The sequence below is a fragment of the Aythya fuligula genome, chromosome 18, assembly GCF_009819795.1.
Source record: "Aythya fuligula isolate bAytFul2 chromosome 18, bAytFul2.pri, whole genome shotgun sequence".
Taxonomy (NCBI): Eukaryota; Metazoa; Chordata; class Aves; order Anseriformes; family Anatidae; genus Aythya; species Aythya fuligula.
This window is the reverse complement of record NC_045576.1, coordinates 8905510-8921662: the sequence shown is the minus strand read 5'-3', so window position 1 is coordinate 8921662 and position 16153 is coordinate 8905510. Positions and strand designations below refer to the sequence as shown.

Here is a 16153-nt window from a genome sequence, read left to right as displayed (position 1 = left end):
GGCTGGGTGCCCTGGGGGAAGCCAGGAGGTCTCCCAGAGCATCTCTCATCCATTGCCAGTGGACGTTAGTTACCAAGCCTGAGGTTAGATGAGAGGAGCCTGACCCTCTTGCTTTTGTAGCCAAGGTTTTGAGACTCTCAAAGTTCACTCATCACTGGATTTATTTCACCCCACTGATATAATTTCTTTGAGTGAGGTAACTCAGAACCCTTTGACAACTTAACAGCAGCAGATCTGGGCCTCTGTGGTTTCTGCTGGAAGAAATGTTGCTGTTGAAAGCCTTCAGGCATAGAAGGTAGGGGGGAAAAAGTGCACAGGGAGAAATAGGGAATGAAAAGGAAGCACCTGGGACATGTCCAGGCTGCCTGTGACCTGGTGAAATGTCCTCTCCAGCGCTGCTTGCCTGCTGCCACGGACACAGCAGCTGCAGACACAGACCCAGGCTGGGGATTCTCTCTCCAAAACATTTCGTGCTTCTTAGAAAAATGCTCTGTGTCTGTGGAGAGATCTTTATCAAGATTTTCCCTGAATGCCTTCAGCAGGGATGTGCTGGTGCAGCAGGAGTGCTGAAGATGGTGGGGGATAGAGCGATGGTGGCAGCTGGGGGCTGAGGGATGCAGCTGGTGTTTTTGGCAGGGCAGGTTTGGTGCTTCCCCAGGTGCTGTAGGCTCACCAGCAGGCCAAAGCCCAGAGAAGTCCCCAGTGAGGTACTTCTGACCTTCCCAATTTCAATCAAGCCTTAATGATTTCACTGTCATTGTTGAGTCGTTAGGAAGTTAACGATGGTCCCAGCTGGCTGTCAGGGAGGGGAGAGGTCTCCATGCCCTCCTGAAGCACAGAGAAAGGCATGTGCCATACCCCAGCCTTGAAATGGCTTTGGTGTTGAGGAATCCTTGGGGATCCGACCAGATTAGCTTGGAGGCCACAAAAACAGCTGAGGTGCTAGGTAGGAACCACTCCAGAGAAGGCAAAAGGTAACGAAGCCTCTTGTGCTTGATCCCAGCCAGGAGGATAAGTATCTCCAGTAGGAAAGCAATGTTACTTTTGCTGCTCCACCTAGACAGAAAAACAACAAAATATAATGCTAGCATTAGCGTGTGGTTTTATACTCCCTCGCAACTCATCGGTAAGCATTTAAGTATGAACGTCCCACTCTTTTTGTCATTTCTTTGTTATATTCTGTTTCTTTAATGTTCTGTCCCTGGTAACAATGTGCATGATATAGCTGCTCCCACTGCAGGGATATTGCTTTAGCGTCTAGAAGTGTTTAGATTATGATACTTTTATTTTATTTTTTCTTTGAAGATTTGTGTCCTGGTTTCTTATGTTTAATCATCTCTCCCTTCAGATCCCTCTAGCTGAGATGGAGGCTCTGTCTCTGACGTCAGATATTCTCTCTGAAAAGTCCTGGTCCTTAGCTCTGACGGATGACTCTTTTCCTGATGATACTTACACACACTTACTTAATGCTCTGGAAAGCAATGTACATACACTGGTCACTGTATAGTCTGATGTTTACAGGGTTCGAAATACTGCTTTTGCCTCCCTACACCTGCCTAATGGCATTCTTAGTTCAAGCACATTTCCAAATAGCACCAACCTTCCCCCTGAACAGGACGTTGTCCTTAATGCCATTAGGACCTAGGCTGGTACCACTCTTTGTCCACAAAGCTGGCTCCCTGTGAGAAATAAGTTTTTTTTTTTTTTTTTTTTTCCTTTGGTGTCTTATGTAAAAACAATGTGTTTTCTACAAATAAAATAAATAGAGAAAGGAAAAAAAAAAAAAAAAAAAGGCATTGGAAAGCATCAAGGTTGAAATTTCCTCTCCATCTGAAACAAATCAGTGATGCTGCGTGGAAGAGACACCCATGAGCTAATGACTCATGTGTCCTCTGCAGAGGGGTCATCCACAACCCTTTGGTGTGTAACGGATTTTTGTCTTTATGAACACAGGCACCACAAGGCTTTTTGCATGATTCGGGCCAGACTGTTTATTTTACAAATATCAGATGGGGATCTCTCGGAGATGCTGCTGCTTTTCTGAATTCTTACTCGCAGTCATCTCACTGGAGAAAAAAAAAAAAAAAAAAGTCTGGATTATTTTGTCTCTTTCTGAATGAAGTAACCAGTATTTTGAACCCTGCCTTAACCATCTCCTCTTTGAAACATTAGACATTTTTAGCTGTGTAGCAGTCAAGTGCTTTTTTCTGCTGTACAACAGACATAACTCCTCTTCCAACATTTTTGGATCATTCTTGTTTTCTTTGTTGTTGTTCATGTACCTGCCTTTGGATGTTTGTGTTGTTGATAAATTTTCTGCCATTCTAGTCAAATGCCATCCTAATTAATACTTATTTGGGAAACACCTCTTAAACCGTGACAATATTTCCCATCATGCTTCATGGCATCATGTACAAAAGATTTTGTAAACTGCATTGAACATTTTGTGTGGGACGTTTTGTTTCAAAATTAGTTAGTTTGGAGGGAGGAGATACCTATTTGAGTTTTGAATCAGGTTATAAGCAAGCCAGTTTGACAGCATAGTAAAGTCTCAAGGATATAGCCAAGAGAGGTTTTCTCCAAAAAAGAAAAAAAAAAAAAAAAAAGAAAGAAAGAAAGAAAAAAAGTGAATTTGTGTGTCAATACCAACAAAGTGTTTTGGTCAAGATGTCTTCCCAAACTGCTGAAAAACTGCAATCTTTTGTTGAAATATTTTCTAAATGCATTTTTTATACTTCATTTATACACATTAGCTGAAAACTACCTCAGACAGAATGTTTTGTTTGACTCAAAATAGATTTGGTTAGGGATTTTTTTTGGTTCACAGAAAACTGAAATTTGATTTTCAGTCAAGCCAAAACAACATGTTTTTCAAAACTGCCAGTGAACCAAAAAGTCATGTGCTCCCACTGCTCTGCTTGCGAGCTGGACTCAGAGGATCATTTTGCAGCCATTTTAAATGGTTTTCATGAATTTCACTCATGAGATTGTCCCAAGATGATCAGAAGCTGGAAACAAGTCCTCTGTGGTATTGGATCCTGTCAATGAACCTAGAGGCTCATTAAAGGTTGGGTTTGGACAGGATCTTGAATCCAAATTCTCGAGTTCAAACCCAAATGGTTTTGAATTTGAAAGCTCAGCTTTCAGGCCATCATTTTTGCTTTAGGCTAAATAATATGAAGGCTAAATAATATAAACATACTGCTCTGAAGGGGAAGGCAGGGAGGGAGGAACACAGAGGTTTCCCAACCCAAGTCTCAGCTTTACCAGCACAGATTTTGCTCGATCAAGAGCCTGTAGGCTCTTGTACCTGGGATAGATAATGAGTAGATCCCAGCTAGATCCAAATGGACAGATTCCCCAGGAGTGAAAGTAACACTGCAGGACAGTGCAGAGCTGTTTCCTTCATTAACTTTTCAAGTAATCTTTTTTTTTTTTTAATTTTATTTTTTTTCTTCTTTTTTTTTTTCTTTTTTGTAAATCCTGTTCAATCTCATTATGTGTTTTTGTGCGAATGAAATGCCACAGCGTAATTTTGTTTTTATGACTAGAGGACAAAATTAAACAAGCAAAAAACCACAACCAAACAAAAAAACCACCAGCCTCAGAACGTTGATTTTGGAAAAACTGCAATAACTGCAGTGCACTGAGTGAATGAAAGGCTTGTCCAAAAATAAGGTTTAAAGTTTTCTTAAAATGCTCTGCAATATACTGTATCAAATGACAATGTCACATCTGATTTCTCTAGTTTTCAATAGAGATGTTTTAAAGATGAGATAATTCTTTCGTTAGAAATGAACAGGAAAGTTGACTTTACTTCCATTTTTCTAACACTGTCACACACAAGAACACCCGGGAACAGTTCTGGGATGGAGATATATTTCCTTATGAAATCAGACCTGAATCTACTTCGTTTGATATTGCATCTAGTGCTGCCCATTCCAAGAGACTCCTTGGCTGTAAAAACCCCACAGTCAACACATATACAATAACCCTTGCTTGCGTTAGATCCCTTCTAATTAGAGAATGGCTTTAACCCCAAAGCAGTAGGTTTATCCCTTTCAATAAAATGGGTTTAGTTATTCCTAACATGAGAAGAAAACCAATAAAATTGTGCTGAGAGCCAGAATAGGACATTTTCTTTAAAATAGTTTTGGTGAGTTTCTGGTTTCCGTTGTTTTTTTGCTGTTGATGTTGTCATTAGAAGGGGAAACTTTGCAAAAGTCTGACTTGCAGAGGAGGGAACATGGAGAAAGCTTTATCGTTATTGCAGAGGATCAAAGTTTTGCAAAGCATGTGACTACCGCTGGCCTTGAGGCATGATGCCTTCTTTACGTACCCCCGAAATAGTCATGGTTTATTACCGCAGTGTTGCTTCCTCTGTTTCTGTGGTCCATTCCGTGTGACAGTTTCTCGACAATACCAACCGAGGGGTTTAGCTTCCTGGTAGATCCATTTGTGCCACCCGTGCATACTGACGATGTGCATGCCCATCGTGCCATACTGGTTGCAATGGCTGTCGCTAGCGTTTCTGGGCACTTCTCCTCTTCCCGACCCTACGGCTTCTCCCTTCCTCACTGCTTCTCTCCCCGTAGGCTGATCTCCGCTCCAAGGATGACACGTTGACGCTGTCCCCAGACAAGGACTTGCTGAGCGTGAGGAAGCCGTCGGTGGGGCGCACCCGCTCCCTGCCCAACGACAGCTACATGTTCCAGCCGCCGCGCTGCCGGCCCTGCGCCGCCGGCCTGGCCGAGAGGACTCCGACCCACCACAAGGCCCAGTCAGGTACAAAGCTGTGACCGCCGTGGGCTGGGGGGGTCCAAGCGAGTCAATAGGAGGCAGCAAATTGCCTTCGGTTCCTAGGAAGGTCTTGGGGGGGGCCTAGATGTGTGGAATGGCTTTGCAAAGCCGCCCCCTCAGCTTGCAAAGATGAGGCTGAAGGGATTGCTCCTCTCCTCCGAGCTTGGCGGTGGCACAGGGAGCTGTTGGCCTGGCTGATTGTGCCCTGGCGTAGTCACAGTCAACAAGACCCAAGCTTCATCTATCTTACCCAGGCTAATTGTTGTCCAGGAACAAAAATCCCAGCAGAACAATATTTCCTTGTGCCCATTTTATTTTTTTGCAGCAGTACCTGCTGTAGAGGTTTTGGAAGCGCTGTACGGGAACATCTGTGAAAGAAGGGAAAACGGTGTCTCTAAATGCCTGTAAAATGAACATAAACATGCTGAACTGAGAGAGAGCTCGGTGTGAGATGAATGGAAAAATGAGAGTGTAGGATTGTCCTTCTCAGTGTGCGTGGTTGGGATGCACGCCTTAGAGCTAAATTCAGAGATATTCTTAGATGCAGTGTGCTGCAGATACCGAGGTCTCTATATACACCTCTGTACCTGTACTTTGAGCTGCCTCCAGTGCTTATCACTATATTTTCATTTACTGTCTCCTAGGGGTTACCTTTGGCTGGTAAGTGAATGTAGCTGTCTTTAATTCCCCTGTACGTGCTCTTAGTAGGCCATCATTTTAGACATTTGTCACAGATAAGACAGAGAAGTTTTTACAAGCATTGTCATTTGAAAACCTCTAAGCAGAACATAATTTCAGCACTGTTCAGAATGGTAGGAGATTTGAGCAGATTAGAAATAAGATGTTGAAATTTGCATAGTAATAAGAACTTGGATGAATAGTGACTGTTGAACAGCAGAAAGAAAATGCAGACACAACGGAGGAAGATGAATCTGGAGTTGTGAGAAATCTCTGCCACAATATGAAATTTTCAAGGTCAAGAGCTGTCCTTTGAAGAATCTGTTTTCACATAATGTAAAAGGTGCGGCTGAAATCCTGGTCAAATCCCACTGAAATTAAGAGCAGAACTCACATTACCTTTGGTGGAGATGGAACTTATGGGTCTCTGTAACAGCCAAGGAATTCCTTGGAGTTATAATTCCTGACCTTTTTTTTTAAAAAAAAAATCTGTTTGGTACAGTGGGAGTTTCCAGTGCTGTATTTCTGACCCTTAATTCAGACACACTCATCCTGTCTTGAAAAACACTATATCAGGAACAAAAAGTGAGTAATTTCTGAGTCCTTCCTTTCAAGATTGTACTTTGCAGTTAGTTCCCAGCATGGAGAACTGTGTAACCCCATCTGACAGTCCTGGCTTATGGGGGCAGGCATTGCACCCTTGTGAATCCACAGGGAAAAAAAAAATGGTTCTGCTGAAATGTAGAAGTATTTTGGAAAGGTAGAGCTGATATCTTATTCATAACTATGCTGAGCAATTAAATCTTTTGTGTTTTTCTCCTGCTGGTGAAATTCCAGCCATCTTAACTGGGCCAAAGTGCTCGGAGGTGGGTAAGGTGCCTGAATCTTGGCGTATTTGTCATTGTCCTGTTCTACCTGCAATGTCACTGTTTTTCAGGGTGGGGGGAAGTCACCCCTACCTGTTTACAGTCTGTAATATTGTAAAGTGCTGTGAAGATAGGAAAAGGTGCCAGGCACCTCTAATAAATCACCACGACTAAGCCACAATATTTCAAGCTGAGAAAGGTTTTGTTGTCAGAAACACTGGCACTTGCAGGAGGTATTTGTTTGAATACTCCTTCGTAATGGGGCTGTTGTTCTGGGAAAGATTCCAGGACAAATGAGATTCTCTGGGATACGGTCCAGGTTAAATGAATTGTTTTGAAAAATGTTGAGCCCGTGTGGGGGGAGCACGCAGAGTTTCAAACCTTTTAGAAGAAGTAGCCAGCAACCACAAAGGGTCAGAAAGAGGCTGGGGAGTATGCATTTCCTTCTCCTGGGATGCTTTGTAAAGCTAGCCTTGAAAGCTGCCAGGTGCGGTTCTCTTCCACTTGATTCCCAGTGTGTATGCTGGGAATGAGATCTCAGCAGTCGACCTCTGCTTACACTCAGGTATGGGGACATCCTCTTCCAGAACCTTTCAAAAGTAGATCCCCACAGTGCTGAGATGAGTGGTTGCCTGCAAAGTTATTGGCCCTTACGCAGGGATGTAGAAATTGCTGGTCCAGATGAACTTCTAGTTCATAATCTTCTGTTCTTTACAGGAGCTAGTCCCAGTTGGATCAGGGGAAAATGCCAAGAAAAATGAAATAATAGACCATTTTGGAATAATTTATTAGTAGGTGGAAGTTTTTTTTCCAGTCATGGAGAACTGTTTGCTGAATTCAGTGTTCTTGCTGTGCCTGTCTGATCCAAGGTGCAAAGGAGCAGTTTTCTCTGAAAGGTCACTGAGACAGGGAAGCGATCACCAGAGGAACATGTCACATTCCTCTTTCTTCTTCCTCTTGCAAGGTTCAAAGGCATCAGTGCAGTCGCAGCCAGCAGACACCAGCTCTCTCCTGCAAATTCCAAAAGACCATTTTCACCACATAAGAGCTCATGACCACTTGGTCTGGGAGAGCAAATCCCAGGTTTCCCAGCCAGTGCACTCTTCTTCTGCTGAGAGGCTACTCCGCAGACAGGTAAGCTGAGGTTTTATATTGCCATGCTTTCAGGTTACCCATATTTTAAGTTCAAGGAGGGTTTCATAGAGAAACCTCTGGAGAAGTGTAATTGTCCTACAGAAATAACAAAAAGGTTGATGGATTTTGATCTGAAAGCCATCCAGGGGTCTCCAAAGAATGTGTGTGATGCGTATCATCTCCTCTGGCAATGTGCCTAAATGTTCTCCACGATGTTAGCACTTTATTTTTTCAGGTCTCTTCATAAATGCAGCCAAATGCTCCCCAGGGGCTCATTGGGGTTAAGGAACTAATTCTTAACTGCTGTGATTTTCTCAGTGCTTGAAAGGACACAGTGACTGCAAACTCCAACCCAGGCCACCCTTCCTCTGACTCCTCTCATTTCTTGAAAGGGGAAAGATGTTAAAAGGCAGCTGGATATCTCATTGTATGCAAAACCATCATGGAAAGCACATTGTTTTTACAGCGAGAATTGAAAATTAAGATCCTTTTAAATCTCCTATGTGCTTTTGAAAAGCTTGAGTATATGCAAAACAGAACATATTTTATTTTGTAACTGGTTTTATCTCTGTTATTTTGCCTGGCATTGATTTAAGCCCCGATTCAACCGAAGATCTAAGAGATCTAATCAAAGATTCCAGTCTGGTTGATTGGAAACATAAGTTTAAATTTATCCTTTTTAGTAGCATACTTGAACTTGTGCTTCACTCTCACATTTTTAAACATATTTCATTGTGCTGCTGGATCAGGACCAGAGGCATATCTGATTCCCAAACTCCGCTTTCTTCACTAGTTTGTGTCTGATTTTATATACACAGAGTAGATTGGTTTTATTTTTTCAAAAACAATTTCTTTCCTGCATGAAAATATTCCCCTTTCTTTCATCTTTTAATCAACATTGACAAATTAGACAGTTGATTCATTAAGCTCTAAAAATGAATGTGAAGTACCAAGGTTAACAATTACATTAGTCTGTAATACTAAATTGACATAAGAAATTCCTAGCATGTATTCATTTGCAGAGGGATGGCCAGCTACCCCAATCACTGCTAATGGGGAAACTAATTGATGTCATGATTCCAGTTCATAACCACTCTCTCTTGCTTTCTAATGAATAACAGACCCATCTTTTTGAACTGATCTATCTAGAATAAATTACTGTGTTAGCCATCTTCCTCAACCTAATTTTGTTCGCATTTTTGCAGGCTTCTCTTTCTAAAACCTTTCATACATTTAAATTAATTTATTCCCCTCCCTCCTCTCTCTGCTCGTGCGGTGACATAACCATGCTCTTGGAGTGACCTTTCAGGAAGAAAAAGGCTTTGGGATGGTGAGCAGGTATGGTCTGCAGGCCAGTCGCATCCCTCTGAAAGCTACCGAGGTGTTTGCCCTAGGTTTGCTCCTCAGTAGCAAGCAGCTCCCAGCACCATTAATGGGAGTTAGAAGTTGCTCCTGGCAACAGGGTATGATTGCTGCTAGAGTTAATTGTAATCTAGATGGCCAGACACTGAAACTGGGTCTCTGAAGAGGTAAAATCTCCTTTACACCCCTGGCAGTTCTGCTTGCTCAAGTGCTCTCTGCTTGGCTCCTGTTATTGCTGCCACTGATGTGTTACTGGCACATCAGTATAGCCCAGGCTAGCAAAGCATTTTGATTTGCAGTACCCATTTTTCCTTACTGTTACATATATTGCATGTAATTCTGATTTGCTTTCTTTTCTTTCTTTTTTTTTTTTTTCTTTCTTTCCTTTCCCTTCCCCCTTTTCCCCTCTCTATCCTAAATTTGTGCATAGATAAATCTTGTCCACCACATACCTGGTCCGTGCACTTTCCTCCACCATTGACACCCATGTCTTTAACCTCCCTTTCCCTTCAGAGTGCTGTAGAGTGGATGGACACAGTCCCCACAGTACCATGCCATTTAGACTCTGGAAAGTTTGGCAATTAGCAATGCACTCGCAGATGAAGATGAGTGGATCGGATACTTTGAGAGAAGGTGTAAAGCCAAGCTCCCCACTGAGGAATGTGCTCCTTGGCAGTGCAGATGCTTTTCTCCAGGGGAATTCTACCTGAAACTAAAACCAGGTTGATTTGCTGGTTCCAGGACTGTGTGTCCACAGTGTAGCCCACACCAAGTTGTGGCTACTAGAGGTGTACACACCAGTGGGGTGGCAGAGGGTCCTTTTGTTTTGAAAGAAACCAGTAGAACTTTTATACCAGCAGTCACTTCTAACAACTACCAAAGATGCCTGTATCATAGGGAAAGAAAGAATTGGTGTTGACTAACGCTGTCTTTGTATGCAACACAGGTTGGTGCACAAGCAAAAGTAATGACAATAATTACTTTTTGCTGCTCTGTTCTACTTTTTTTGTGGTCTGTGTCTCTTCTCAGGATATGAACATGATTTCTGCTCCCCAAGCATTCCCCAAAGCAAATGGCATCAAGGAGGCCAGAATTAGCTCCAGTCTTGAGTGTGGTTAGTTACCACTCTGACACTGTAAAATTTTAACTAGAAAGGATTAGCTAGTGTTGGACAAAATCATTTGCCATATTAAATATTCTCTCAGTTCTCACAGACGACAAAGGGAGCCCAATGTGCAGATGTAACAATAGTCTCTGGTGTTCGTGCATGCACACATGTGCATACTGCAGCTGATGAGAGCTTTGCCTGAATAGAGATCATTTGGCTCAAAAGATCCTTGTGGGACAATTTTTATAAAAATTCTAAGATCATTTTGGGGGTGATTCATCACAAAAACATTCCTTAGTATGAAGAATTTCATCTCCTTACACTTCTCTAAAGGACTGAGACCAGCTGTATGCATCTCCTCCAAATTTCTTTATGAAGTTTTTAATCTTTAAGATCATTTAAGAGTCTTCTCAAACTGAGATGCTGCCTTTAAGGGCCAGTTAATGTGGCTGATTTATAAACCTTTTTGGCAAGGGATACAATGCAGTGGAAAGACAAAGCCTTCAAACCATGCCATAGGCATTTTTTTGCCAGCAGGCACTGATGCTGCATAGGGCTCAAAACAGCCAAGGCAAAATGTGCCTTAAAAAGCCTGGACCCAAGCATCAGAATAGGTGGAAGTAATTACAGATGGTCCCATCCAGCTTCTGCATCTCCTGCATTTCAAGCTCCCACACTGTGAAATGGTGCCGAGCTGTGGCTCGGATAGGAACAAAGCTGTCCCAAAGCCAGGGACAGGCTGTTGCCCTGCTGTGGGCACAGACTGGTTGTTCTGGTGGCAGTGGCACTGGGGATCCTGCTCCATTCCTCAGCGTCACCTGAGCTAGAGAAGGGAATACGCAGGCTCACTTTCACAGTTTCCTTCTCCTCCTTATACTTGCACTGCTAAAAATTACGAAGTGGTTTGCCGTAGATCCTCATCCTTTGCATAACCAGAATATGTCTAAGTTTGGGTGGGGGCATTCAGTTTTTGCAGTCCTTCATTCTTACAGGAGAAAGCTAGAGGTCAACCATTTATGAAGAATAAAGGGTCAAATTGTGCTGTCACTTAGACAGGGATAAGCCCACGGGTCACTGAGGCATGGGGACTGCTAGAACCCACAGTGCAGGCTGAGTTGTAGGAGCCGGCGGGTCTGTGCTGAGGTATCTCAGAGAGCTGGTGCCCTGTAAATGTTGTGCCTTGCTTGTACTAATCTTTGTTTGGTCTGTCTCTCTCATCTGGCAACTCCCCTCCTCCCCGATCCCTATGCGCTCCGTACAGATGGCTATAAGGAATGACTCTTTGGATAGCAAGGAGAACCTCCACACCGAGGTGAGTGAACTCTCTGACCCAAATGTCCCCGCTGCGCCCCGGGAGGACTCATCGGGTGCCCTGATGCCCTCAGAAGCGAAAGAGTTGGCCGCATGGAGCCGGGCAAGCGTTCATACGCAGCAGCATTCCCACAACCAGTATAACATTTCAAAGCAGGCACCAGCATCGTGTGCTTGTGCAGACTCGTATCAGGAGACACCTGGAGATTCAGTGGACCAAGAAGTATCTGAAACAAACAGCTCCTCGGAGCCTTTCACTTCAGAAACTTGCACAGCCTCGAGTGCCTGTTCAGAGGCTCAGCCTCTCACTCCTAAGAGGAACGTGGGCAATACCGGCAGCGTTACACTGAAGGACCTGAAGAAATACCACAGTGTAGACACCCAGGGTCTTCTAAAAAAACCGCCCTCTTGGTTAGATGATCAAAGGAGACATTCAATAGAGATTTGTTCCATGGAAAACAGCCCTCAGCACCATTCCACATCTAGCTCTTCTGGCTTCATAAGTCAGGTGGTAAGTGAAATGGAAGGCTTGCAAGGAACACGGCAGAAGAAAAAACTGAGCCCTCCGTGTATATCTATAGATCCACCCGACGGACAGAGTTTGCTACCTAGAGGACCTCACAGCATCTCACCTGCCAGTGGAGATACTTGCTTGAGACGGCGTGCTCCATCGTGTGATTCCAAGGATTCGATGGATATAGGGGATTCGTTGCTTCCAGACAGTATGTCAACATCTCCTACCCCAAAGAAAGACTTGTTGACACTTCCTAGCTTTTCCTTTGATCAAACGGAAATGGACCCCTGAGTTACTTTTCTGTTGGTGCCAAATGTTTTCTTCCTTTCATGTAATAGGAAAAAAAAAAAATCAAAAACTCTGTATTCCAAAATGGCACTGGGTAAAAAATTTCCAAAGAAAGATTAAAGAACCAGCTGGTTAAAAGAGTGGTTAACCTATATCACGCTTACTTAAGCATATGTTCTGCTTAGGTAAAAGCAATACAATGTGCAGAATCTATATGTATATTATATTTTATTAAATTAATTGAATCTAGTATTGCGGGATGTAGTACATTTTGTGACTAAAGACTCGTTTAATTTTTCTCTATTTTATGTATCTCAGAATATTTCTGAGATAAAGTTGGTTTTTATGAATATTTTAACCTAAAAATATATATTTAATCCCTTCTCTTTTTTGTTTTGTTTTGTTTGGGTTTCATTTTGTTTTGCAAAGCACAAAATGTAGCCAATTAGTGCATTACAGAGGAAATGTATCCCACAGTCAGCAGTAAATAAGAATTATTTAATGTAATTTATTTTTCCCCTTGGACTGAAGTCATTTTCTGAAGGAAAAAAAAAAAAAAAGAAAAAAAAAAAAGAAAAAAGAAAAGCTTGCTTGGATAGTATAAAAATGCAGTGGCATTTTTTTTTAAACCAAATAATATTCGAATCTTGTGTAAAATTGACATCTAGAGAAAAAAAACAGGTGCACAAAACCCGGGATGTACAACATACTGATATACACCTGAAGGTAGTGAATGTAGAGCCAATCCAACTGTACGCTGGCACTACACAATATTGACTTATAACAGGATTATTATAGATCATCCACTGGTGGCTCGCAAAATCAAGTCAACGGATAATTTTCATATGTGCCTAGGAAACCGTGGCAACAAAAGCCTGTGGTCACTTCTGAAGTGTTTTCCAGCATCTTGGAGACAGGCTGCTGCTTTTGCTGAGTTCCACACCTGCGGAAGCCTGCTGTTCCCAGGGGAGCCCCCTTTTTGCAGCAGGACGCAGGTGAGAACAAGGCCAGCTTTAGGGTTTGAGCTAGGTGGCTTCAGTCCCCCAGGACAGCAGTGCGCTTGAGCACCTGTCTCAAGTTCTTGCTTAAACTGCATTGAAGTTGATGATCTTATATTTACGTGTTGAGCAGAATCGAGGCCTATTACAGTTTGAAAGTTATTTTACAGAGCGCATGTAAGGAAGTCTGTAAGTACTGAAATGGTTGTTGAGGGTTTTTTGCTACCACTGCTGGAGTTAACTGACACAACCCTGCTGAAATTTTATTTCCAATCTAGCAAATCTAGCAAAAGCCTTAAGCAGCAACTTCATGATACAAAGTCAACAAAAATGGAATCCGTGTCCTTACTTTGTTAACATGTCCTTAGCGTCAGTCATCTAGGAAATGAACTGTTTGCTTCTGCGCTAATGCCCTCTGCAAAAAGCAATCACAGAAGCAGATAGCGCAGCCTGAAATCACTGGGGGCTGGCCCCATTCGACTCATCCTGCTCTTCACAAGACCGATAGAAAGCAGACATTAACTTCACTGAACCTCCCTGAAATCAAATTAAGATGTAGGCTAAATAAGACTTTGAAGGCATGGTTTTAAGTATGGGAACAGTCACAGGTTTAAAATGGCATGTGTGGATAAGTCTTTGCTGGATCACGTCCTTAAACCAGCACAAGCACGAGAAGGATTTGTGCTAATTCTACCAGTCAGGAGTCTGTAACTTTTTGAGCACTACTGATCTTTTCAAATCACTTAAAGATGTTGATACACAGCCTTTTATCCGTTCGGAGATTAGACCATTACAACTACATGTGTCTGCATTAGCTTCAAGTATGTACACCAGGAAAAGATGCTGTTTATACATAACAGCCTGTGTCAGGTCTTAAGCTCCTTTATTTTCACTCAAAGAAGTTTCCTCCATAAACAATCCCTTTTGATTTACATGTCCTGTGAAAATGGAAGGGACTTCAGCAGGAAGTCAGGCACTCGGTGTATTTGAAGGACGAAGATTAACACTCTGAACTATTTACTGCAGACAGATTAATTCTTGGCTGGGACATTTTTCCCCTCTTCACCATGGGCCCACACAGAGAAGACTCTCTTTGATATGCCTGGCCAAATCCAGAGCTAAGCCCGTTTAAAGCAATGATTTCAAACAAACCTTTCATCAGTTCTTCCCCCAGATTATATTTAAGGAAATAATAAAATTACAGTGTATTAAGCCTGAGAAATATTCGTAATCCCTTTTTGGTTTTATACTCATAATGAGCCTTAGCTTTGCCTTTCACATTTACTAAATAATTTGGGAAAATAGCTAGGCCACTGAAATTGCTGACCCTGATTCCTTAATGATCAGGCGTGTGTTTATATCTCTGGAATGATACAGTCCCTTCCTGATAAAAAAGCATGCAGCATTTTAGCTTGAAATCGTGCCACAAAATGGTGATGTGATGTTAATCCAAATGCTCAACTCCAAATGTAACAAAGTCTAAAGGCTGTTCTATTTTCAAGACTCGGGGTTTCGCCCACTGACAAGGTTTGTGTAAGCAACAAAAAGTTTACATCATACATGAATATTCAATAAGGACTAGCCAATAAAAAATCCTGTACGGTGATGCAGTCAGGAAAAGAAATCCATGTAAAATAGTTTGTTTTCTAAACCAGATAAGTTTTTTCTAGACGCCCTTTTGAAAAACAAATACAAATGTACTGCAGTGCGTGCAATAATCTTCAGATAATTTTAAATACCTTTGGGGGGGTTTTATAGAATTTGACTTTTTTTAAACAAAATGTACAAAATCCACAGGAATTCTGTAGAATGGTTATGTTGATAGAATTTTTTATATTTTTGTAGAAATCTATAGAGAAATTGTTAAAAGTCTGCATAGCATCTTGGGAACAGAAGCAGCTCTACCTACAATTTTCTTTTCATAAACCTGGAGCCAGACCTACTGTATTACAACATTTATAGCTTAGTTTCAGAGCCTGCATCCAGGTTGTGTTTAGAAGTAAGCAGCTAAACTAAGGTTCTATGATATTGCAGTGCTATTACTGTTCAAGGACTGTACTGATATAAAACATCTACCCCCAGAACTCAGCCCATATTGGTGGCAAAGTAGTCGCATTGCTATCCAGCTCATTCAAGCACACCAGCACTTTAATACTGTGGATTTACTGTATACAGGCAGGAGGAGGATGTTCTGCCATTGCCAGGCTGACACAGGAGGAAGGAGAGAGATTGCAGACGTGTCTGGAAAAATGTAAATTCCATTCTTACAGCCCCTTGCACATAGGACTGACTTTTCATAGCTCGGTTACAGGCCGTTTATACTGTAGATATTTTGGAGGAGGGCAAAGAAAACACTGTTTTTGACTTCTGTGGATTGCACTCAGCACAAGGTGTGTTCAAGGAAATAAAAAATTTTAAAAAAGATTAAAAAAAAAAAAAGAAAACAAAAGTGTTACCATTGTAAATTAGGCTATGCCCCAGTCTCCCCTTTTCTGCCCCTTTGGCTATAATAACCCATGTACACTATTACACAAGGTGACTAGAGTAGGCACAGTACCATTGCAATGTCCGTAACAACCTAGTATATATTATAGAACTTTGTATTTAATAGTTAATATATTGTTATACTGTATCAGGTATATAGGCCAAAACAAGGTCTTCTGGTCAGGGCAACAAAAGGTGGTATTCATGGGCAAAATTGGGTTAAAATGTTCCTTTTTACAAAAAGCAAAAAGACAAAAAACGAGTGTAAATCTTTACAAATGACAAAAACAAATGTGTCCTATTAAAAGCTTTTGAAAAGAACATCCATGTGCACTTCCCTTTTTTGTTGTTGTTGATGATAATCTGTATCATTCAGATCAAATCTTGAGGAATGTTTTAATTGTGGACAGTTGGCATAGGTACTGCATAGCAGCAGCAGACGGGAAGTTTAAAGAAGCCTTGCGAAACGGCGGCCCTTTGTGAAACAATTTGGTTTGGCATCACAAGCAAATCCGGCCCAGCACGCTGCCCAGGGCGTGCTGTTTTACTAACCAAGGAGCCCGTCAGTGGTGCTTCTGCAGTTGCACGGGGCTGGCAAAGCAAAATTTGG

General features: G+C 42.1%; 1 protein-coding gene across 11 annotated transcripts in view; it reads left to right on the top strand.

The window, feature by feature from the left end:
• CACNA1G (calcium voltage-gated channel subunit alpha1 G) overlaps nucleotides 1–12447 on the top strand; it is a 94959-nt gene extending 82512 nt beyond the window's left edge. For 10 of the 11 annotated variants that reach the window (XM_032199589.1, XM_032199595.1, XM_032199587.1 and 7 more), the window contains 3 exons: nucleotides 4596–4785; nucleotides 7309–7478; nucleotides 11210–12447. In XM_032199589.1, coding sequence (XP_032055480.1) covers nucleotides 4596–4785; nucleotides 7309–7478; nucleotides 11210–12064 — 1215 coding nt within the window. In that variant the 3' untranslated portion in view covers nucleotides 12065–12447. Of the gene's footprint in view, nucleotides 1–4595; nucleotides 4786–7308; nucleotides 7479–9270; nucleotides 9433–11209 lie in introns of those variants that run through there. The other variant, XM_032199596.1, reaches the window with a different exon arrangement.
• Nucleotides 12448–16153: the final 3706 nt, after the last annotated feature.